This window comes from Delphinapterus leucas, chromosome 1, assembly GCF_059928025.1.
Source record: "Delphinapterus leucas isolate spDelLeu-1000000601 "Yukka" chromosome 1, BTC_Dleu_Yukka2, whole genome shotgun sequence".
In the NCBI taxonomy this organism is placed as follows: Eukaryota; Metazoa; Chordata; class Mammalia; order Artiodactyla; family Monodontidae; genus Delphinapterus; species Delphinapterus leucas.
In genome coordinates, this window is record NC_143129.1 from 51,923,270 (window position 1) to 51,948,790 (window position 25,521).

Below are 25,521 nucleotides of genomic sequence, written 5' to 3' on the forward strand. Positions count from 1 at the left end.
AGCACTTTCTATGTTTAATTCATTTGATCCTTTACAGCCACCCTCTGAAGTATAATTTCTATTATGATCTTCATTTTATAGATGAATAAACCAAGGCACAGGGAGTTGGGGAGCTTGCCTGAGGTCACACAGTTAGTAAGGTTAATTCTAATCAAGGCAGATAGGCTTTTGACTATGTGCTCTACTGGCAGCTCATTCAAGGAACAGTAAATTAATCGCCCGCTCTGCGCCAGACGCTGCACTTGGGTAAGAGGATGAAAAGATAAATTAGAATCAGTCCCTGCCTGCCTGTGACTTATGGTCAGTGAAGAAGATAGGTATGTAAAGAAGTAACCACAGCCACGTGGTGAGCGCTAGAGCAGAAGGAAACATAGCAGGTGGAGGAATTACAGAGGAAGACATGATTTGCTCTGTTCAGAGAGTTCCGTGTTTCTAAATTCAGCGTCCTTCCTCTTCCTCCTGCTGAGTGTCCCTCCCGCGGTGCTGTTTCTGGATCTCTGACGGCCCGTGCCACACTCTGGTTGCGCAGTCCAGTGTGCAGAGTGCCCCTTGAAGCATCACGTCCAGAGTTAACGATGCCCAAGGTGCACTTGGTGCATCAGCGCTGTTGCCGTCTGGGTCCAGGCGCAAGACGGGTCATCTTCTGAGGGGCTGGTGGGCTTACACCCTTTCTCCACTTGAGGATCACCGCTTGGTCTGCTCCCTGTTCCTCGTGGTAGTGTTGCGTCTCTCACATGCATTTGGCCCAACAAAAGGTTGAGAATTCCTAATCTTTGTCTTACCACGTTCTCGGATGTGCTTTAGCAGCTTTCTTACGTTTAACAGACAGTGAACTTGTGGCCAGTTGACCTCAGATACTTGACAATGACTTGCTGACAAATGGGTGTTCTCTACCCTGCTCTTAAGAAACTGATTGATTTTTTAAAAGTGCAAACTTAGAACTTAATACTCATCCCAGCAAAATTTCGTTTTGTTGGGTTTTTGTGTGTGTGTGTGTGTGCATTTCTAGACCAAAAAGAAGGCTTAAATTTCATCTCAGTCATCTAATGTATTAGCTAAATTACTGTTTTCAGGAATCTAGGGTTTAGATAATTATGCCTTAAAATTTTCCATGTAATGCTCTTTGCATTCGGTTGCTTGTTCCCCTACGGAGCTACCAGTGCTGTTGTCTGGCTCACCAGTGTCTCCATTCCCTGGCCCCCCACACACAGTTTTCAAAAAAGAAATATCTGTATTTTTCTTATAATAAATGATCAGTTAAAGAATTTAAATGGCAAAAAAAATATGAAAATCTTCCCTATGTTACTTTCCCCACTTGCCATCCTAAGATAATCACTGTTGGCAGTTTTAGAAACAGTCTTCCAGACATTTTTCATACCTGTGTGTTTGCATTTGTGTACATATTTATGGTTTTAAAGTACAAAATAGATTATGTGATACGATACCCAAACTTGCTAGCTTTACCCAACTCATACTGCAGTGATCTTACCACGTCTCTAGTCTTTTCTAAACATTTACAAATCATCTGTTTCGTAATCACTTGTGGAATTTGCCAAAAATCAAAATCTTGCACATCAGTTTACAGTTCTTAAGCTAACATTTGCTTATGGTAATAACCGTCAGTCCTCCAGAAAAAGTTAAATTACCGTAAGTGTATTGCAGATTGACAGGGAAGTATTTTATCCGTTATAAAATGATTAACATCCAAAATGTTCAAAGAAGTGTTGAAACATTACAGTTGTTGTTCCAAAATAAAACATCATTTATGTCTGGGAAAAATAATGATAGCGCTGTTTTTGAGCTCATACGCATGCCGGGTGCTATGCTAAATAGTTGACATTATAGTATGTCATTTAGTCTTTGCACCACTGTTAGGCATGTATTGTTATTATGTCCTTTCAGAATAAACTGAAGCTCACCGTCCTTATATAATAATATCCTCCTTGGTCACATAGCTGGTCATCAGAAGTTCTTTTCTATTTCCAAATCCCCAGCTCTTTACCGCTATGTCCAGCTGCCTCTCCAGTTCATTCTTTAGTAATGCTGTTTAAACTTGGATTCGCAAACATTTATCAAGTGCCTGCTGTGTGCCAGGAATTGTGCTTGGCCAGTTGCGAAACTATGCAGCCTGTCTAGTAACTGCTAAAAGCTAGGATGCTTTGGGAAGTAGCACATATAATTAAATTCCTTGTTATTGTAACTCCATCTAACGACTGTGCTCTTTTCCTACCACTTTTTATAAAAGCTTTCCTTTAAAGTGTTTATTAAAACGTTATAACATTAAATCATTTGTAAAGTCACACTGGGCAGGTATTTAAATGTTTACAAAGTTATCATCCTAGTCCATGTGATTCTGTGTTGTACTTTTTTCATGTAACTTTTTGTAAATGATTACTTTTAAGCCTTCTTGATTATCACTTAAATGGCTGCATCAAAATCATATTACTTTATCCAGTTCAATTAATATTAATTGAAGATTCTTATATGGTCCTCAGTAGTAAAGATCATCTGTGTTACCTTCCTGCTATTGGTTCCCTGTAGAAGAAATGGAAAACTCTCCCTCAGAAGGTCCATAGAAAAACCTTGTCTGCAGTACTGACAAGATTTAGTGCACCTGTGTGGTAGGCAGCCCTTCTGGTCTTTTTCATTTCCTTGGAATATGCTTGGAGTCAAGGCTATTACCACCAGGGGATAGATACATTCTATAGTTCTTTGGATGTTTATTGACCTTGATTCTGTGGCTTTCAGAGAGTTGACATTTGGATATTTTTATGTTCTTAGATTTATTTGTAACCTTTTATTTTAGAATGGATTCCTTCTTCTTGGCCGAAATGTTTAAATATCTTTACCTGTTATTCGCGGATAAAGAAGACATTATTTTTGACATAGAAGATTACATTTTTACAACAGAAGCTCATCTGTTACCTCTTTGGCTCTCTACTACAAATCAAAGAATCTCTAAAAAAAACACAGTAGGTTATGTTTTTCAACTAAATGTCTTACTCTCTTTTTTACTCCTATGTGTTTGTTTTGTTTTTCCAAGGAAAAAGTAATCCATGACTAGAATTCTATAAATATAGTGTGGTAGGAGAAGTACCCTTGATGTTTTCTTATTTTGTTTTCTTGTATTACATCCTGTGTATACTTACATTTCACTTAATGTTTCCTTTGAACAAACTATAAAGTAAAATAATTATTTTTATTTACATAACATTCTTTTATATTTTTAGACTTCAGAATATACAGAACTGGATGACAGTAATTTTGACTGGACTTGTCCAAACACTCAGATTCTCTTCCCTAATGACCCACTGTATGCTCAGAGCATTCGTGAACCCTTGAAAAATGTGGTGGACAAGAGCTGTCCTAGAGGCATCATCAGAGTGTAAGATGTCTTATTTTATATTTGTTAATATCAAAATTAATTCTTAGTAAATGACAGAGAATGTAAGGAACATATAACAGCCAAGAAGACATTCATTTAGATTTTAAAAATATTGAGTATGTACTTATCACTGATTAAAATTAAAAATTGGTGAGTAAAGTTAGATAGCAAAGTTTATTCTGCAGTAATGTCTTTTTATTATTATGGAAATTTTCTGTGTATCTTTTGTTTAATGAACCAAGTAATTATGGCAGCGTATGATAGTTTGTAACTTCCACAGCACATTTTTTTTTTAACATCTTTATTGGAGGATAATTGCTTTACAGTGGTGTGTTAGTTTCTGCTTTATAACAAAGTGAATCAGCTACACATATACATATATCCCCATATCTCCTCCCTCTTGCATCTCTCTCCCTCCCACCCTCCCTATCCCACCCCTCTAGATCCAGAGCACATTTTTACACAACAGTTTCGTCAAATATTTCCACGTTTTGTATATGTAGAAAATATTTTTCCTTTCATCTGTAGTTTCTGTATAGGAAAAATAACTGTTTTGATTTGATTTTTTTGATGAGGTACTTATTCTTGGTTGTTGAATAAAACTTTTTGCCTTAATGAGTGCATTTTCTTCCAAATAGTTATGTTAGAAAAACCATTACTAGGAAAATTTAAAAAATTATTTTTTCTTAAGTGAATGTTATTGTTCACTGATACAAGTATTGTTTTGCTTTTAAAATATTGAGAGAAAAAAAATATTGAGAGAAACATCTGGTTTTTTTTGGTGGGGGGGTTGTTGTCTTTTTGCATTACGCGGGCCTCTCACCGTTGTGGCCTCTCCCGCTGCGGAGCACAGGCTCCGGACGCGCAGGCTCAGCAGCCATGGCTCATGGGCCCAGCCGCTCCGCGGCATGTGGGATCCTCCCGGACCGGAGGAACCCGGTCCCCTGCATCGGCAGGCAGACTCCCAACCACTGCGCAACCAGGGAAGCCCCAACATCTGATTTTTGAGGGAGAAATAAATAGTAATAAATCTCTAAGCCAACCTATTGTGTACCTTCAAATAATTGTAATGCTGTTGATTAATACTGCCTTTAGATAATATACAAGCTTTTGTAACTGTAAAGTATATTTGAAAGCTATAACACTTATTAAAAACCTAAGTTATATGTAGGTAAGTAACTCTTTCTAGTTATTCCATTTTTCACTAGTTTAAAACTAGCAATTCGTTTGCCTTATGCTTTTTTTCCCAATTCTGACTTGTGGGTTTTTTTAAGCCTTGCCTATAATTACTTTTAGCAGAGAGGAGAGTTTCAGGAGTGGAGCTAAACCCCCTCTGAGAGCCAGAGATTTCATGGCCACTAACCCTGAGCATTTAGAAATCTTGAAGAAGATGGGGGTGAGTTTGATTCACCTCAAAGATGGGAGAGTCCAGTTGGTTCAACATGCAATCCAAGTAAGACATCGCTGTACTAATTAGCTACCACCTCTGTCCTCTTTGGTCTCAGTAGCTTTAATAAGATAATGACATTTGGCTTTTTAAAAACCTTCAGTGTGTGGTTTAAAGTCAGAGTATCAGAATTTTAGAACTTGGAAGTATTTTGGAAAGCCATCTGATTCAACCCCTTTGTAGTAAATCAATCAAGTCACAAGTAGGTTGAGTAATTTGCTTACGTTAATATGGTCAAATATAGGACTCAGATCTAAGTTTTCTGTTTCTCAGTCGCTTGTCTTTCCACTATTTTATTTAGAACATAATCTTAAAAGCTAATAATTCATTTTAATATTTATATCTCTATTTTACACTATTTTAGTTTCCAAAGAGCTGAATTTAAATACTTTATTCATTATAGAAATCAAAATATGCATTTATTTATCTATGCCTAGGAAACATAACATACCTCTTTGGGAAATTTTTATTGATTTTTGCTTTAAAAGCTTTCATAACCCAAGGGCTTTAAATTATTCACCTTATTACTGCATTAATTCTGAGAAAACTACAGTTTGAGAAATAATTTCAACGTAGAACCATATTCGGATACCCCATAATCTCGGATTCAGCCTTCCCACCACCTTGCCTTCCCCTCACCTTGCCTTCCCCTCACCTTGCCTTCCCCTCACCTTGCCTTCCCCTCACCTTGCCTTCCCCTCACCTTGCCTTCCCCTCACCTTGCCTTCCCCTCAGGTTTCTGTCTCATCCCTATTCTTGCCACATCATCCCTCCTTCCCTAACAAGACTCTGTCTGCTTCCTTACGTTTCCCTCATCCTCACTCCCCAGCGGTGGGAATGACATCCCTGATGACATTGCTTTCACATGGGTCACCAGTGACATAATTGCCAGCCAGTAGCCCCTTAGTCCTCCTCTGATTGAACTTTTATGTAACTATTGGCTGGCCTCTTCTTAAAACCTACCCCTTTCTTGGCTTCCAGGGTATTCCAGCAACACCTTTCCAAATACTCTGTGCAATATTTTGTAGATTCCTTTGCAGCTCTTCTCGGCACGACTCAGTGTAGGCACTACCAAAGAATCTGGATCGTATGTTTTTCTTACTATACTTCAATAGTGTCATCTATTTCTACAAGCTCTGCTGTCATCTTTGTACACGTGATACATGTATGTAATCCTGATTTTACTTTACTTCTTAAACCCAACTTTACTTTACTTTTTAAACCCAGCTATAATCTACCTGTCGTACATTTCTGCATCTCAATCTCAATCTGTCCAAACCTGTTCTCTCTCCCTGCTCCCACTACAGTCTGTCTCTCTGCCCTTTCGTTCTCCATCTCAGTCAACCCTATCATCATTCTCTAAGTCACCAAAACTAAAAATCTCAGAATGGGCTTGCATTTCTTTCTCCCAGCTCCTTTCCATTCTCCTCTATCCTCTATCCCTTGTCAGGTTCCATTGACTTTTTCTATAAGGTGTTAGGAATTCATCCTTTTCCTCCTGTAGTCAGGCACTCTTCAACTTTTCCTCTATTAAGATTCAATTTGAATCATTCCAAATATTTCCCAGATACACACTGACAGAATCAGTCCTTCCTTTGTCTATGTTACTAGTCCACTTTCCCACTTGAGAAATTTTATCATAGCTAATTTTACATGTCTCTCTCCTCTAGATACAAACTTCTTAAAGTAAAAGATTATGTCCCTAGTGCCTAGTCAAGTACTGAGATGTGATAGGTGCCTGATACTTACGTTTTGAATTTAATCTGGTTGTTGGTTCACAATTTCGAAGAAGGAGGGGAATATGGGTCAGTTATGAGGTTTATTTCTTAAAAGGGCAACCAGAGGAGAGAACAAGCAAAGTGAGCATTTAGTGGAAGTGCACTTCTCAATTTGTATCAAAAGTGGTTTATAGGACAGTGAAAGAGACATTAATAAAAATTACAGATGTTATATTCAGAAAATATTTCCAGAAATAATATTTTTGAGAACAAATAAGGCCATAAATATTTGGTAGAGACCAAAACTGATAGGATAAATTTTAGAGTAGAAAACTATAGTGCAGTAGTATTTAAGAAATCAAAAAGTTGAAAGTTTCCAGAAAGAAAGGATAAAATTAATTTGTTTCTTTCCTAGGCTGCTAGTTCAATTGACGCGGAAGATGGTTTGAGGTTTATGCAGGAGATGATTGAATTGTCAAGTCAGCAACAAAAAGAGCAGCAGCTACCTCCACGAGCTGTACAAATTGTTTCTCACCCATTTTTTGGCCGGGTAGTGTTAACTGCTGGTCCAGCTCAGTTTGGGCTAGATCTGTCTAAACATAAAGAGGTATGTACACCTATAATATGCTTGTTGAAATTGAACTCAAATATTATTTAAGTATTGTCTAATTTCTTAGTCTCTTTTCTAATTTAGTAGTTTTAACTTATTTAAAACACCTAAATATTTAATCTCCCAGATTAAAGTAAATTAAAATTAAAAGTGTATCTTGAAAATGTGGAGTCATAATTTATGTATGCAGTATGGTTATAGAATTTTACTTAAAGTGTTCAGATATTGTTCTCTAATTCAATGCCTTTAACTTATCTAAAAATGGTTTTCAAACTTTTTAACTACTGAAACCTTTCTTTGAACAAAAATCTAACTCAGAGGCTTAATGTAGGGAACAGCTAAAGCAGAGGTGCTCCGGACAAGTGGCTGTGGAGAGCATCAGACACTGAGGTTCCACTGAGCAAATTTGGAAGGCCATTAAGCTAGTCTATCGTATTAGTTTTACTGTAGGAAATGAAGTTCACAGGTTCAACTGTCTGACTAAGTGGTAGCAAAGCTAGCCACTAGACCAGAACCCAAGTATTCTGATCATCTAAAGCCAGTGGTCTTTGAACTCTGTTACCCCCAATTTAAACTTTTTCTAGTGTATATTTTAAAGCTATGTACGTTTATAGTTGATTCATTTATTCAATAACTCTTATTCTAGGTAGTATTTTAGATATTTGCTATGTATCAAGTTTACAAAAACCAGTGAAGATTTATGCCCTCATGGAGTTTACCTTCTAAGAGAGAGAAGGATCTTAAAACATCTTTACACTCTCATCTTTATAATCAGTTCTCTGGTGGATTTAATTTTTCTAGGAAGAAGAACTGCTTGCAGATTCATGTAGATTAAATCCATTTTTCCCCTCTTTCAAAAATTTTTCCTGTTACCAGTGATGGTTTAAAAATGGTTCCCAGCTTCTTGTAAGTGTAGGTATGGGTACGTAGTGAGTCAGCCTGAGGTTCCAACTTTACCACTTACTAACATAGTGACTTTGAGCAAATTATGTAAACTGAATCTCAGTTTTCCCGTACGTAAAATGGAAATATTATCTGTATTACTTCACTCAGAGTCATTATAAAGATCTGGTTTAGTAATTTACGTAAAAATGCTTCATAAACTGCAAAGCACAGTAGAAATATTGGTTGGGTACTATAATATACAAAATGTTCAAAACAAAAATTTATGCTAAATATATATTGTATATGTTATCATTAGAAAAGAAGTGAGGTCTACTTAAAGCTCTAGATATTGAATTTTAATGACTAGGTAGTGATTGGAGAAGATAAAAGATTACTTAAGTTACTTTTATTTCTGCCAGACAAGAGGATTTGTTGCAAGCAGTAAACCGTACAATGGTTGTTCAGAGCTTACTAACCCTGAGGCAGTGATGGGAAAGATTGCTTTGATACAAAGAGGACAGTGCATGTTTGCAGAAAAGGCACGCAACATCCAGAATGCTGGAGCCATTGGTGGCATTGTTATTGGTAAGTAAGCCTCCATGTCATTGTGTTGACTAAGACATAATTTTTAGGATTTTTCCTTTCATTTTCCAAACTTTTATCAGAGTTTGGCATTATTTTTACTTCACTAGCCGGCATAATGGATAGGTAATCCAATGACTCTCTTAAGAATGTGTATATATCTCATATCTTGTTTGAAAGTCTAGATTTGGGTTTCTGTATATTAATGCCAATAAAAGTACTTGGGGTCCGGTGTGAAGGTGCAGTAGGAGTGAGTGCTAAAAACACCCAATACCATGGATAAAAAAAATGGGCCCACGAGATCCAAAGCCCCCTAGGAGCAAGAATTACACCCTGCCACCTCCAGTGGGGAGTCACTGAAAGTATCCATGACTCCACATAGGTGCCGGCTTTGGAGTCAGACACGTGGGGTTGTAGTTCCTGGCTCTACCACAAAATCATGGTGTAACCTTGGCCCAGCTTTAGTTTCTTTATCTGTTTATTCCATAGCGTATTTTTTAGCTCCAGTGAAAATGGTAATAAATATCCTTTAGGTGGTTGTAAGGTTTGAAGATAGTATATATAAAATTTCCTAAAATAACTGACATATCATGGGTATAAGCACTAGTTGCTAGCAAGTTTTTATCTCCTTGGGTCTTTTTCCACTGAAATTATAAACTTCAAATCATTTTACGCATGTATTTCAACCAGTGTGTTTGCCTTTTCATTTTCCACAGAAAAATCACTGATATCCTGACAAGCAGGGCACGACTATCAGGGAAAATATAAATTTTTCTATGCTTTAAGTAAATATGAGTTTACATTCAGAAAGAACTGGAAAACCTGAGGTCACATCCTATTTGTGAAGTTAGTTCTTCTGTATAGATTGTCTCCCAGGGGAACTCCATTTTGAATTTGTTCTTTCTAAATAGGATAGATTTCGTTTTTGAACTCAGGGTAAGTAAACGTTAAGAGATTTAAAATAAAACAGTAGGATTTAGTTCAGTGAAACATTATTTACTTTGCAGTTTGCTTATCTCATATCGGCACGCCAGTGTTAATTTAATGAATGCATGAATTTCATTAGTCTAAGTAAGTATTAAGAGAAATTCTGCTTCATAACTTAAATGAGTGGTTGGCAAACTACAGCCTGCAAGCCAAGTTCAGCTCACTGCCTGTTTTTGTAAATGAAAGTTTTCTAGAACACAGCATGTCAGTTTGTTTCCATGTCATCTGTAGCTACTTTCAAGCTACAGTGGTGGAGTTGAGTGGTTGTGACAGTGACAAGCAGCAGAGAGACTGAGGGTCAGGTAACCATCCTTTGTCTAGTCAGTTACTGCTAAGGGGATGGGTTCTACATGGTATTCTCCACTTAGAAGGGCCTATCCACGCAAGCTGCCTGTGAAGGGATGGGCAAGTTCTCCAGGGAGACTGGCATGTAAGATTAGGGCTGGACATAACTGGCATCACCAGTAAAACAGTATTTAGCAGCCGTACTCCTATTATTTAGCCGGCGTAAAGTAACAATAGTGTTTCATTCAACTTACAGAGGAAAAAACAGTATAGTCATAATTATTCCTTGTGAACAGTATATTAAAAAGAACCGTCAATTTGTAGTTTGGTAAAACAATATAATGCCATTCGAAGAAATCCTAAACAACAATAAAATTTCATAGTTCTATCATTGTAATTCAAGTCATTGAATTTTTCCATTTTTAGGCTTTTTCATAAGCATGTGAAATCTTTATAGTCATAATCCTAGAATTTTGTGTTCTACTTTTTTTATGTAATAATAACATTTTGTTTTTCTGTGTGTTCCCTCAGGTAGTTCGTTATAATTTACTTATAAGAGTTTACAGTTGTTGACAGTTACAAAAAGCACTCCAGTAAACTTTTTCAGGCATAGATCATTTTGCTTCTTTTGAATTATTTCCTCAGGATAGATTTCTAGGAGTAGAATTAGTGGGCCCCAAAAGTATGAGTGTTTCTATGGTTCTTGATGCAGAAAATTAATGCTGTCAACAGGTAAACAACAGTAAAGATTGGTAGCTAGACCTTTTTAATGGATGAACGTTTTTATGTTTGCTGTATTCATTTTCTGGCTAGATGACAATGAGGGGAGCAGCAGTGATACTGCCCCTCTGTTCCAGATGGCAGGTGATGGAAAGGACACAGATGACATCACAATCCCCATGCTGTTCTTATTCAGTAAAGAAGGAAGTATCATATTGGACGCCATCCGGGAATATGAGGAGGTAGAGGTCCTCCTTTCTGACAAAGCAAAAGATCGAGGTAAGGGTAAAAAATCATTTGTATTCACCTTAGCATTAATTTTCCTAACTTGATAACAAAAATGAGTTACAAAAAGATTATTTATGGTTCACTGGTAAAAGAAGTAAACTTTTTAGAAGATGGTTTCAAAATATATTTTTCTTTTGGAAAAAAGGGTAGTAAAATGTTTATTTTGCTTTGTTCGCTGAGTTAGAATGTTTCTAGAATTATATTTTTGTATGTAATTTATAATTTTTGCTATAATTCTGCCCAGTGATAAAAATACAAGAGATTACACTGAGTCATTTTTAATATCCACAGATGTTCACATTCAATTTCACTGATACTACATCTTCTATTTTTTTAATAAGGAATAAAAAGAGATTGTATAGAAGGGTGTTGTATACAATATAATAGTAGTGGGGTTTTACCAGGCCACCTATAATCAAATGACCACTGTCTTGATGAAGGCAATAGAAATCTAGCAGCTTCTTTCCATTGAGATCCAAGTTCATCACATAGGTATTTATAAGTTACAAGAGTTATACATGGCAGATGCCTGAAGAACAAGATAGCATGCCTTAATTCATGATATAGTCCTCTCTAGGCCAAAATGTTTGTTAGTAACTTGAAAGCTCTTTGAAACCCAAATTGCTGTATAAATGCAAGGTCTTAACTAGTATTCTTTCATAGTTTCACATCTAGGAATAGGGGAGAAATGAGGGAAAGTGAACCATCAGATATAGACTGAAATCCTGCTTATAACAGCAGTCTTTCTTATCCACTGGAGATACCTATAGAGAGAGCAGTACTCCTCCCACCCCCCCTTAAATGGATAAAGTTGTATAATATGCACAGGGTTGTTGATGTTGGGATGTTTGCTTGGTAGATAGGTAGGAAACTTACTCATTTCAGTTCAGTATATCTTCCAAGTGGAACAATAAAAAAAAAAAGTTTAGCAATAATCTAGTGCTAGCCAAATTAGTGTTTTGTCTTGTCTTCTTGTATTGCTTTATTCTTTGAGATTCATTGAGATGTCAACTATTTAAGGACTGTGGAGTGAGTAGGATGTATGTAAGGATATAAATAGAAACAGTAGAAAGGATTTCTGATCTTCTTAAATCCGCCTATGTGCCTGTTTTTTTTTTTTCTGAGCCCTTTTTTCCAACTCAGATCTTCTTTCCTATATACATGCATTTAAGCACATCAAACACAGGCAAAATATTATTCCATATAACTCTTTAATGTCTTTGCTTTTTTCCCCCCTATTTTGTGCTACCATTGGAATTTCAGCAGCAATATTAAAAGGTAAAATGATTCCGAGCTACATTATTAATAGTAGTAAGTATCTTTAATAAGCCTTAAATTACATATATGTATGTGTATATATACATGTATATACACACATGTGTGTGCACATATATATATTTCAGTGGCTACCATGATAATATCTGGTTTAAAGTAATTAGATTATTTTCATGTCTAGTCAGCTGTCCCATAATGATGATTGTTTTTTTTTTTAATTAATTAATTAATTTATTTATGGCTGTGTTGGGTCTTCGTTTCTGTGCAAGGGCTTTTCTGTAGTTGCAGTGAGCAGGGGCTACTCTTCATCACAGTGCGTGGGCCTTTCACTGTCGCGGTCTCTCTTGTTGCGGAGCACAGGCTCCAGATGCGCAGGCTCAGTAGTTGTGGCTCACGGGCCTAGTTGCTCCGCGGCATGTGGAATCTTCCCAGACCAGGGCTCGAACCCGTGTCCCCTGCATTGGCAGGCAGATTCTCAACCACTGCGCCACCAGGGAAGCCCCCATAATCATGATTCTTTATTGATCTATAAATCAGTTTATTTACGTATAAATGAAATATCTAATAGGTGAATTCAGTAGTCCATACCAACGCAAGAGTCACTCTGACAAAGACGTTGTATGGCACGTGTTATTTTTGATTACTTTTTATTTGAATGCAGTGTAAAATATTTAAAAGATCGACTTGTTTAAAAAACCCGTGTATGTGTAGGAGTGTGTGGGGTGAGGACTGGAAGACTGTGGTAAAGCATGTGCTTCTTATACCAGAGAAAAGATATGAAAAAAGATCAGTTCTACTATTTAAAAAAAGTCTGAACAGCGTAACAGTATTCCCTTAAGGACCTTGAAATAAAAGGGCTTTATTTAAATTATATATTTTTTTTAAGTTTTGATAGTCAATTTTTTGAACTGTATTTCTGTTATAGAGTGATATTTTGACAAAGAGTCTTGAAAAATTGCCCTTTTGGTATAGCTTTTTAAAGAACTGTACGGCATTATGAACTATCAGCAGTGAGTTATAGTATAATTGGTAATATTTATCAGTGTAACTGAAGTCAGTGATAATAGTTTTATTAAATCAACTGCTTTATTCACTTAGGAAAATATTCTAAGTTAACGTCTGTAGTGGTTATCATTAATTTGTCCTTTGCCATTACTGCATGCATCAGTGTTTCTCTTCTGCATCAGAATCAGCTGATGTAGTAGTTAAAAGTGTAGATTCCTGAGTCCTACTCCAGAGTATTGAATCAGACTCTCTGAAAGTGGGGGATCAGAATCTGAAATTTTAAACAAGCATCCCAGTTAATTGCACACAGCTATACTTTGAGAAACACTAAACAAGACCAAGAAGGCACCCCGCGCCCCTCTTTTTTTATCTCCTAGATCTGTATCTGGCCATATTGTGCCATCAAGGGTACTAGGTGGGATTATATAAGTACACCAAATAATAGCAGCCTTAAATCTGAACGATAAAATGTCATCCAGATTGGCTTTTCTAAAAATCTCATTCCACAGATACGTATTTCCCTTAAAAAGTCACACAGTTTTGGTTGAGGCATTCCTCCCACGTATTAAGACAGAAAACAGAAACCCCAGAACAAGCCCCCACTCCCACCTTCGAAGTCCCAGCTATTAATATAGAAGTATCTGCAACAGTCCTATCTGCTAGCAAAAATGTCCAGATAAATTACTACACATTCTTCTTCAGAAATAAAGCATTGGTAATTTATCAAGTGGAAATGCTGCTTCCTCAGATCAAACCAGTCACACTTCTAAAAATTAAGTTATCCATAGGAGTGTTAATGTCATGTCTGTCATGTGTCCGTTTCCAAAATTTCAAGAATTTGTAAAGGTACTTAATAATAATTCCCACCCTGTGCCCACAAACAAAGGACACTGTGTTGTTTACCCTTAGATCCAAATTGAAACAATTTACAGTTGAGATTCAATTGACTTTTCCCAGTAGTATTTCTCAAGGGGAAAAAAAAATCAGCATTTAAAAATTTCAATACATTGTCATACTTATAGTTTATAGTGTAGAATTCCAGTGCCTTAAGAGCTATAGACAGATATTCTCAGGGCTACTCCTGTATTTGTGTCTGTCTGGTAAAGAGGCAGACAGAGAAAACAGGAAATAAAAGAAAGGTCTCATGGTTTGAACTGCTCAAGATTTAAGTGTGGCAGTGTTACTTTTCCTAAGATTATCCTCCACTCAACTTGATTGCAGTGAATCTGTCCTTTGGTTGATCTGTAGAACTTAGATTGCTATTGGAAGGAATTTGATTCTGAGGAGACAAATCTAGTATGCAAACAGATGGCATCTTTGCCTGGAAAGGGGCAACTGAAACATTAGCAGAATCAATACTTACCTACCCCAGCTTCTCTTCTCCAGCCACCGCGTGTTTTCTCATGCACTTTTGCATTTGCACATCTCTTCCCTCTTTCTGGAAATGCCTTGTTAATCCCTATCCCACTCCTACAACCTTTTCCTCTTTAAAAACGTTCAGTCATTCTAAATACCAAGTATTTTAAATGCTATCTTTTCTATGAACTTTTCTCTTATTTTCATAGATAAAATGTATGGACATCTTCTTAATATATGGTTGCACAGATACTTTGACATTTATATTACATTGTACTTCTTTACCTGTGTGTCAGCTCTGTATTCCTTGCTTTCAGTAAATGCTGGTTGTGTGGATGAATGAATGATTGTAGAACATCCAGTCTCGAAGTCTTTGCCAAGGTTCCTTTGTCCTCTCATTATTAAAACTTAGTACTTTTCTTTTTTTTTTTTTCGGTATCTTGAGATTTTCTTCATTCTTTTTTTTCTTTTTGCTTCCTGTGTTTCTGATACACCATTCCTGAATTTGATGATGTATAGTCATTACACTCTTAGGACTATGATACTCCATACTGTGACAGCAGGCACCTTAGAATGAAGATTTGTAGTGGTGTGGTAGATTCTTTCTTCCTTTTTGTACTTCTCCAACTGCCATTTTTATTTAGCTGGTTGTTGCCACTTTGCTATATATCAGATATTCTTATATATTCGATCTGTTTTTGGACTTGCTCTTCTTTTCCACTAATCTGTTTATTCCTGTGCCAATAATAAAAGTTTGCTATTTTGAATAAATTTTAATATCTGATAAGGCAACTCTCCTGTCACTAATACTTTTCAGAATTTCTTGACTTCTCTGTGACGTATACTCTTCCATAGGAATTTAAAAATAATTCTATCTGGTCCCAAAAGAAAAGAAAGAGAAGTAGAATTGGGATTCATTTTGGAATTGTATAATTGCACACCTTACATATAAACAGGAAAATTTTGTTAAATATTGACTTTCCATCAAGGAACATACACTTACCTGTAAATTGAATCAGATCTTGTTTTAAGTTTTCATTGAGATTTTATAGTATTAAGCAAGAAGATTTCTTAATAAATTTAATTCTGTGTTGTAGCTTCTACTTTTATTGGGGTTATTTGTATTTTATTAGCATTATTTGTATTTTATTGGGGTTATTTGTATTTGCCTACTTATTTTTACCCTCCTTATCAAATTCTTTTATCTTGATAGTGTTTTTAAAAATTGAGTTGCTTTGAGTTTAAGTATAAAACACAATCTGAAAATACACTTGATCTTTCCTTTTCCTATATTACACTGTTACTTTTTAAAATTGAAGTATAGCTGATTTACAATGTTGTGTTAATGTCCGTTGTACAGCAAACTGATTGAGTTATATATATTCTTTTCCAATGTCGTTTATCAGAGGATATTGAATATAGTTGCCTGTGCTATACAGTAGGACCTTGTTGTTTCTTTATCCATCCTATATGTACTAGTTTGCATATGTTAATCCCAAACTCTCAGTCCTTCCCTCCACCACCTCCCCTCTCCCTTGGCAACCAGAACTCTCTTCTCTGTGTCTGAGAGTCTGTTTCTGTTTTGTAGATATGTTGATTTGTGTCGTATTTTAGATTCCACATGTTAAGTGATATCATATGGTATTTGTCCTTCTCTCTCTGACTTACTTCACTTAGTGTGATAATCTCTAGGTCCATCCATGTTGCTGCAAATGACATTATTTCATTCTTTTTTTATGGCTGAGTAATATTCCATTGTGTGTGTGTGTGTGTGTATACACACACCACATTTTTTTTTTTACATCTTTATTGAAGTATAATTGCTTTACAATGGTGTGTACATGACATCTTCTTTATCCATTCATCTATTGATGGACATTTAGGTTGCTTCCATGTCCTGGCTATTTTAAATAGTGCTGCAGTGAACATTGGGGTGCATATATCTTTTTTTTCTCTTAACATCTTTACTGGAGTATAATTGCATTACAATGTTGTATTAGTTTCTGCTTTATAACAAAGTGAATCAGCTATACATATACATATATCCCCATACCTCTTCCCTCTTGCATCTCCCTCTCTCCCACCCTCCCTATTCTACCCCTCTAGGTGGTCACAAAGCACTGAGCTGATCTCCCTGTGCTATGCGGCTGCTTCCCACTAGCTATCGATTTTACATTTGGTAGTGTATATATGTCCATGCCACTCTCTTACTAAGTCCCAGCTTACCCTTCCTCCTCCCCATGTCCTCAAGTCCATTCTCTAGTAGGTCTGCGTCTTTATTCCCATCTTGCCCTTAGGTTCTTCATGACCTTTTTATTTTTTTAGATTCCATATATATGTGTTAGCATGCAGTATTTGTTTTTCTCTTTCTCACATAACTCTGTGTGACAGACTCTGGATCCATTCACCTCACTACAAATAACTCAATTTTGTTTCTTTTTATGGCTGAGTAATATTCCATTGTATATATGTGCCACATCTTCTTTTTTTCTTTACATCTTTGTTGGAGTATAATTGCTTTACAGTGGTGTGTTAGTTTCTGCTTTATAACAAAGTGAATCAGTTATACATATGTTCCCATATCTCTTCCCTCTTGCTTCTCCCTCCCTCCCACCCTCCCTATCCCACCCATCCAGGTGGTCACAAAGCACTGAGCTGATCTCCCTGTGCTATGCAGCTGCTTCCGACTAGCTATCTACCTTAACGTTTGGTAGTGTATACATGTCCATGCCTCTCTCTCGCTTTGTCACAGCTTACCCTTCCCCCTCCCCATATCCTCAAGTCCATTCTCTAGTAGGTCTGTGTCTTTTTTCCTGTCTTACCCCTAGGTTCTTCATGACCTTTTTTTTCTTAAATTCCATATATGTGCATTAACATCCGGTATTTGTTTTTCTCTCTCTGACTTACTTCACTCTGTATAACAGACTCTAGGTCTATCCACCTCATTACAAATAGCTCAATTTCGTTTCTTTTTATGGCTGAGTAATATTCCATTGTATATATGTGCCACATCTTTATCCATTCATCTGTTGATGGACACTTAGGTTGCTTCCATATCCTGGGTATTGCAAATAGAGCTGCAGTGAACATTGTGGTACATGACCCTTTTGGAATTATGGTATTCTCAGGGTATATACCCAGTAGTGGAATTGCTGGTTCGTATGGTAGTTCTATTTTTAGTTTTTTAAGGAACCTCCATACTGTTCTCCATAGTGGCTATATCAATTTACATTCCTAGCAGCAGTGCAAGAGGGTTCCCTTTTCTCCACACCCCTCCAGCATTTATTGTTTGTAGATTTTTTGATGATGGCCATTCTGACTGGTGTGAAGTGATACCTCATTGTAGTTTTGATTTGCATTTCTCTAATGATTAGTGATGTTGAGCATCTTTTCATGTGTTTGTTGGCAATCTGTATATCTTCTTTGGAGAAATGTCTATTCAGGTCTTCTGCCCAGTTTTGGATTGCGTTTTTTGGTTTTTTGCTATTGAGCTGCATGAGCTGCTTGTAAATTTTGGAGATTAATCCTTTGTCAGTTGCTTCATTTGTAAATATTTTCTCCCATTCTGAGGGTTGTCTTTTCATCTTGTTTATGGTTTCCTTTGCTGTGCAAAAGCATTTAAGTTTCATTAGGTCCCATTTGTTTATTTGTGTTTTTATTTCCATTTCTCTAGGTGGTGGGTCAAAAAGGATCTTGCTGTGATTTATGTCATAGAGTGTTCTGCCTATGTTTTCCTCTAACAGTTTGATAGTGTCTGGCCTTACATTTGGGTCTTTAATCCATTTTGAGTTTATTTTTGTGTATGCTCTTAGAGAGTGTTCTAATTTCATTCTTTTACATGTAGCTGACCACTTTTACCAGCACCTCTTATTGAAGAGGCTGTCTTATCTCCATTTTATATTCTTGCCTCCTTTATCAAAACTATGGTGACCATATGTGTGTGGGTTTATCTCTGGGCTTTCTATCCTGTTTCATTGATCTATATTTCTGTTTTTGTGCCAGTACCATACTGGCTTGATTACTGTAGCTTTGTAGTATACTCTGAAGTCAAGGAGCCTGATTCCTCCAGCTCCGTTTTTCTTTCTCAAGATTGCTTTGACTATTCAGAGTCTTTTGTGTTTCCATACAAATTGTGAAATTTTTTGTTCTAGTTCTGTGAAAAATGCCAGTGGTAGTTTGATAGGGATTGCATTGAATCTGTAGATTGCTTTGGGTAATAGAGTCGTTTTCACAATGTTGATTCTTCCAATCCAAGAACATGGTATATCTCTCCATCTATTTGTATCATCTTTAATTTCTGTCATCAGTGTCTTATAGTTTTTTGCATACAGGTCTTTTGTCTCCTTAGGTAGGTTTATTCCTAGGTATTTTAGTCTTTTTGTTGCAGTGGTAAATGGGAGTGTTCTCTTGATTTTACTTTCAGATTTTTCATCATTAGTGTATAGGAATGCCAGAGATTTCTGTGCATTAACTTTGTAACCTGCTACTTTACCAAATTCGTTGATTAGCTCTAGTAGTTTTCTTGTAGCATCTTTAGGATTCTCTATGTATAGTATCATGACATCTGCAAACAGTGACACCTTTACTTCTTCTTTTCCAATTTGGATTCCTTTTATTTCCTTTTCTTCTCTGATTGCGGCAGCTAAAACTTCCAAAACTATGTTGAATAATAGTGGTGAGAGTGGGCAACCTTGTCTTGTTCCTGATCTTAGTGGAAATGGTTTCAGTTTTTCACCATTGATGATGATGTTGATAGTGGGTTTATCATATACGGCCTTTATTGTGTTGAGGAAAGTTCCCTCTATGCCTACTTTCTGCAGGGTTTTTATCATATATGGGTGTTGAATTTTGTCAAAAGCTTTCTCTGCATCTATTGAGATGATCATATGGTTTTTCTCCTTCAGTTTGTTAATATGGTGTATCACATTGATTGATTTGCATTTATTGAAGAATCCTTGCATTCCTGGGATAAACCCCACTTGATCATGGTGTATGATCCTTTTAATGTGCTGTTGGATTATGTCTGCTAGTATTTTGTTGAGGATTTTTACATCTTTGTTCATCAGTGATATTGGCCTGTAGTTTTCTTTCTTTGTGACATCCTTGTCTGGTTTTGGTATCAGGGTGATGGTGGCCTCATAGAATGAGTTTAGGAGTGTTCCTCCCTCTGCTATATTTTTAAAGAGTTTGAGAAGGATAGGTGTTAGCTTTTCTCTAAATGTTTAGTAGAATTCGCCTGTGAAGCCATCTGGTCCTGGGCTTTTGTTTGTTGCAAGATTTTTAATCACAGTTTCACTTTCAGTGCTTGTGATTGGTCTGTTCATATTTTCTATTTCTTCCTGGTTCAGTCTTGGCAGGTTGTGCATTTCTAAGAATTTATCCATTTCTTCCAGGTTGTCCATTTTATTGGCATAGAGTTGCTTGTAGTAATCTCTCATGATCCTTTGTATTTCTGCAGTGTCAGTTGTTACTTCTCCTTTTTCATTTCTAATTCTATTCATTTGAATCTTCTCCCTTTTTTTCTTGATTAGTCTGGCTAATGGTTTATCAATTTTGTTTATCTTCTCAAAGAACCAATTTATAGTATTATTGATCTTTGCTATTGCTTCCTTCATTTCTTTTTCATTTATTTATGATGTGATCTTTACGATTTCTTTCCTTCTGCTAACTTTTGGGTTGTTATGTTCTTCTTTCTCTAGTTCCTTTAGGTGTAAAGTTAGGTTGTTTATTTGAGATGTTTCCTGTTTCTTAAGGTAGGATTGTATTGCTATAAACTTCCCTCTTAGAACTGCTTTTGCTGCGTCCCATAGGTTTTGAGTCATTGTGTTCTCATTGTCATTTTTTTCTAGGTATTTTTTGATTTCCTCTTTGATTTCCTCAGTGATCTCTTGGTTATTAAGTAGTGTATTGTTTAGCCTCCATGTGTTTGTATTTTTTACAGATTTTTTCCTGTAATTGATATCTAGTCTCATAGCATTGTGGTTGGAAAAGATACTTGATACAATTTCAATTTTAAGTTTACCAAGGCTTGATTTGTAAACCAAGATATGACCTATCATGGAAAGTGTTCCATGAGCACTTGAGAAGATAGTGTGTTCTGTTGTTTTTGGATGGAATGTCCTATAAATATCAATTAAGTCCATCTTGTTTAATGTATCATTTAAAGCTTGTGTTTCCTTATTTACTTTCATTTTGGATGATGTCCATTGGTGAAAGTGGGGTGTTAAAGTCCCCTACTGTAGTTGTGTTACTGTCCATTTCCCCTTTTATGGCTGTTAGCATTTGCCTTATGTACTGAGGTGCTCCGATGTTGGGTGCATAAATATTTACAATTGTTATATCTTCTTTTTGGATCGATCCCTTGATCATTATGTAGTGTCCTTCTTTGTCTCTTGTAATAGTTTTTATTTTAAAGTCTATTTTGTCTGATATGAGAATTGCTACTGCAGCTTTCTTTTGATTTCCATTTGCATGGAATATCTTTTTCCATCCCCTGACTTTCAGTCTGCATGTGTCCCTAGGTCTGAAGTGGGTTTCTTGTAGACAGCATATATACTGGTCTTGTTTTTGTATCCATTCAGCCAATCTATGTCTTTTGGCTGGACCATTTAATCCATTTACATTTAAGGTAATTATTGATATATATGTTCCTATTACCATTTTCTTAATTGTTTTGGGTTTCTTATTGTAGGTCTTTTCCTTCTCTTGTGTTTCTTGCCTAGAGAAGTTCCTCTAGCATTTGTTGTAAAGCTGGTTTGGTGGCGCTGAATTCTCTTAGCTTTTGCTTGTCTGTAAAGGTTTTAATTTCTCCATCGAATCTGAATGAGATCCTTGCTGGGTAGAGTAATCTTGGTTTTAGTTTCTTCCCTTTCATCACTTTAAATATGTTCTGCCACTCCCTTCTGGCTTGCCGAGTTTCTGCTGAAAGATCACCTGTTAACCTATGGGGATTCCCTTGTTTGTTATTTGTTGTTTTTCCCTTGCTGCTTTTAATAGTTTTTCTTTGTATTTAATTTTTGATGGCTTGATTAATATGTGTCTTGGTGTGTTTCTCCTTGGATTTATCCTGTATGGGACTCTGTGTGCTTCCTGGACTTGAGTAACTATTTCCTTTCCCATATTAGGGAAGTTTTCAACTATAATCTCTTCAAATATTTTCTCAGTCCCGTTTTCTCTTCTTCTTCTGCGACCCCTATAATTTGCATGTTGGTGTGTTTAATGTTGTCCCTGAGGTCTCTGAGACTGTCCTCAGTTCTTTTCATTCTTTTTTCTTTATTCTGCTCTGCAGTAGTTATTTCCACTATTTTATCTTCCAGGTCACTTATCCGTTCTTCTGCCTAAGTTATTCTGCTATTGATTCTTTCTAGAGAATTTTGAATTTCATTTGTTGTGTTGCTCATCATTGTTTGCTCTTTAGTTCTTCTGGATCCATGTTAAATGTTTCTTGTATTTTCTCCATTCTGTTTCCAGGAGTTTGGATCATCTTTACTATCATTACTCTGAATTATTTTTCAGGTAGACTGCCTATTTTCTCTTCATTTGTTTGGTCTGGTGGGTTTTTACCTTGCTCCTTCGTCTGCTTTGTGTTTCTCTGTCTTCTCATTTTGCTTAACTTACTGTGTTTGGGGTCTCCGTTTTGCAGGCTGCATGTTCGTAGTTCCCGTTGTTTTTGGTGTTTGTCCCCAGTGGCTAAGTTTCTTTCAGTGGGTTGTGTAGGCTTCCTGGTGAAGGGGACTAGTGCCTGTGTTCTGGTGGATGAGGCTGGATCTTGTCTTTCTGGTGGGCAGGTCCACGTCTGGTGGTGTGGTTTGGGGTGTCTGTGACCTTATTATGATTTTAGGCAGACTTTCTGCTAGTGGGTGGGGTTGTGTTCCTGTCTTGCCAGTTGTTTGGCATAAGTTGTCCATCACTGTAGCTTGCTGGTCCTTGAGTGGAGCTGGGTCTGTCATTGAGATGGAGATCTCTGGGAGATTTTCGCCATTTGATATTACATGGAGCTGGGAGGTCTCTGGTGGACCAATTTCCTGAACTCGGCTTTCCCACCTTAGCGGCACAGGCTTGACACCAGCCAGTGCACCAGGACCCTGTCATCCACATGGCTCAGAATAAAAGGGAGAGGAAAAAAAAAGAAAGAAAGAATAAATAAATAAATAAAATAAAGTTATTAAAATAAAAAATAATTATTACAAATTAAAAAGTAATTTTAAAAAAGGAAGAAAGAAGAGAGCCACCCAACCAAAAAACGAAATCAACCAACGATAAGAAGCACTAAAAACTATACTAAAAAAAAAACGGACAGCCAGAACCCTAGGACAAGTGGTAAAAGCAAAGCTATACAGAGAAAATCACACACAGAAGCATACACATACACTCTCACAAAAAGAGAAGAAGGAAAAAAATATGCATATCATTGCTTCCAAAGTCCACCACCTCAATTTGGGATGATTTGTTGTCTATTCAGGTATTCCAGAGATGCAGGGTACATCAAGTTGATTGTGGAGATTTAATCCGCTGCTCCTGAGGGTGCTGGGAGAAATTTCCATTTCTCTTCTTTGTTCCCACACCTCCTGGGATTCAGCTTTGGATTGGCCCCACCTCTGCATATAGGTCACCTGAGGACATCTGTTCCCACTCAGACAGGATGGGGTTAAAGTAGCAGCTTATTAGGGGGCTCTGGCTCACTCAGGCAGGGGGTAGGGAGGGGTACGGAATGCAGGGTGAGCCTGTGGCGGCAGAGGCCGGCGTGACGTTGCACCAGCCTGTGGCACGCCGTATTTTCTCCCAGGGAAGTTGTCCCTGGATCATGGGACCCTGGCAGTGGCGGGCTGCACAGGCTCCTGGGAGGCGAGGTGTGGAGAGTGACCTGTGCTCGCACACAGGCTTCTTGGTCGCTGCAGGAGCAGCCTTAGTGTCTCATGCCCATCTCTGGGGTCCTTGCTGATAGCCACGGCTTGCACCTATCTTTGGAGCTCGTTTAGGCGGTGCTCTTAATCCCCTCTCCTCACGCACCGCAAAACAAAGAGGCAAGAAAAAGTCTCCTGCCTCTTCGGCAGTTGCATACTTTTTCTCGTACTCCCTCCCGGCTAGCTGTGGCACACTAGCCCCCCCCCAGGCTGTGTTCACGCAGCCAACCCCGGTCTTGTCCCTGGAATCTGACCTCGGAAGCCGGAGCCTCAGCTCCCAGCCCCCACCTGCCCCGGCAGTTGAGCAGACAAGCCTCTTGGGCTGGTGAGTGCTGGTCAGCACCTCGGGAATCTCTCCCTCTCCGCTTTGCCCTCTGCACCCTGTTACTGCACTCTCCTCTGTGGCTCCGAAGCTTCTACCCCTCCCCGCCACCCACTGTCTCCACCAGTGAAGGGCCTTCCTAGTGTGTGGAAACTTTTCCTCCTTCACAGCTCCCTCCCACTGGTGCAGGTCCCGTCCCTATTCTTTTGTCTCTGTTTTTTCTTTTGCCCTACCCAGGTGGTACTTGGGGAGTTTCTTGCCTTTTGGGAGGTCTGAGGTCTCCTGCCAGCATTCAGTAGGTGTTCTGTAGGGGGTATTCCACATGTAGATGTATTTCTGATGTATTTGTAGGGAGGAAGGTGATCTCCACATCTTACTCTTCCGCCATCTTGAAGGTCTCCCCAGGGTGCGTATATCTTTTAGAATTATGGTTTTCTCCAGATATATGCCCAGGAGTGGGATTGCTGGATCATATGGTAGTTCTATTTTTGTTTTTTTAAGGAACCTCCATACTGTTCTCCATAGTGGCTGCAGCAATTTACATTCCCACCAGTAGTGTAGGAGGGTTCCCTTTTCTCCACACCCTCTCCAGCATTTATTGTTTGTAGACTTTTTGATGATGGCCATTATGACCTGTGTAAGGTGACACCTCATTGTAGTTTTGATTTGCATTTCACTAATAATTAGCAATGCTGAGCATCTCTTCATGTGCCTGTTGGCCATCTGTATGTCTTGTTTGGAGAAATGTCTGTTTAGATCTGCCCATATTTTGATTGGGTTGTTTGGTTTTTGGTATAGGGCTGCATGAGCTAGTTGTGTATTTTGGAGATGAATCCCTTATCAGTAGCATCATTTGCGAATATTTTCTCCCATTCTGTGGGTGGTCTTTTCATTTTGTTTATGGCTTCCTTTGCTGTGCAAAAGTGTTCAGGTTAAATTATGTCCCATTTGTTTATTTTAGTTTTTATTTTCATTACTCTAGGAGGTGGATCCAAAAAGATATTGCTACGATTTATGTCAAAGAGTGTTCTGCCTGTGTTTTCCTCTAAGAGTTTTACAGTATCCTGCTTTACATTTAGGTCTTTAATCCATTTTGAGGGGTTTTTTTTTGGGTCGTGTTAGAGAATGTTCGTATTTCATTCTATTATGTATAGCTGTCCAGTTTTCGTAACACCACTTATTTAAGAGACTGTCTTTTTTCTGTTGTATATTCTTGCCTCCTTTGTCATAGATTAATTGACCATAGGTGTGTGGATATATTTCTGGGCTTTCTGTCCTGTTCCATTGATCTGTATTTCTGTTTTTGTGCCAGTACCATACAATTTTGATTACTATATCTTTGTAGTATAGTTTGAAGTCAGGGAATCTGAATCCTCCAACTCAATTTTTACTTCTCAGGATTGCTTTGGCTATTTGGGGTCTTTTGTATTTCTATACAGATTTCAAATTTTTTTGTTCTAGTTTTGTGAAAAATGCCACTGGTAATTTGATAGGGATTGCACTGAATCTGTAGATTGCTTTAGGAAGTATAGTCATTTTGACAATATTAATTTTTCCATTCCGAGAACATGGTATATTTTTCCATTTGTTTGAGTCATCTTTGATTTCTTTCATCAACATCTTATAGTTTTCAGAGGACAGGTCTTTTGCCTCCTTAGGTAGGTTTTTTCCTAGGTATTTTATTCTTTTTGGTGTGATGATAAATGGGATTGTTTCCTTGATTTCTTTTTCTGATCTTTTCTTGTCAGTGTAT

The 25,521-nt window shown here is 37.4% G+C and overlaps 1 protein-coding gene across 13 annotated transcripts in view; it reads left to right on the top strand.

Annotated features, from left to right (window-relative positions):
* The window catches only part of EDEM3 (ER degradation enhancing alpha-mannosidase like protein 3), a 90,150-nt gene that overhangs the window by 48,541 nt on the left and 16,088 nt on the right, over window positions 1-25,521 (top strand). For 11 of the 13 annotated variants that reach the window (XM_089909948.1, XM_089909950.1, XM_089909944.1 and 8 more), the window contains 6 exons: window positions 2,807-2,972; window positions 3,231-3,385; window positions 4,682-4,838; window positions 6,966-7,157; window positions 8,465-8,630; window positions 10,713-10,898. In XM_089909948.1, coding sequence (XP_089766074.1) covers window positions 2,807-2,972; window positions 3,231-3,385; window positions 4,682-4,838; window positions 6,966-7,157; window positions 8,465-8,630; window positions 10,713-10,898 — 1,022 coding nt within the window. The remainder of the gene's footprint in view (window positions 1-2,806; window positions 2,973-3,230; window positions 3,386-4,681; window positions 4,839-6,965; window positions 7,158-8,464; window positions 8,631-10,712; window positions 10,899-25,521) is intronic. The other 2 variants (XM_089909956.1, XM_022593358.3) reach the window with 1 other exon arrangement.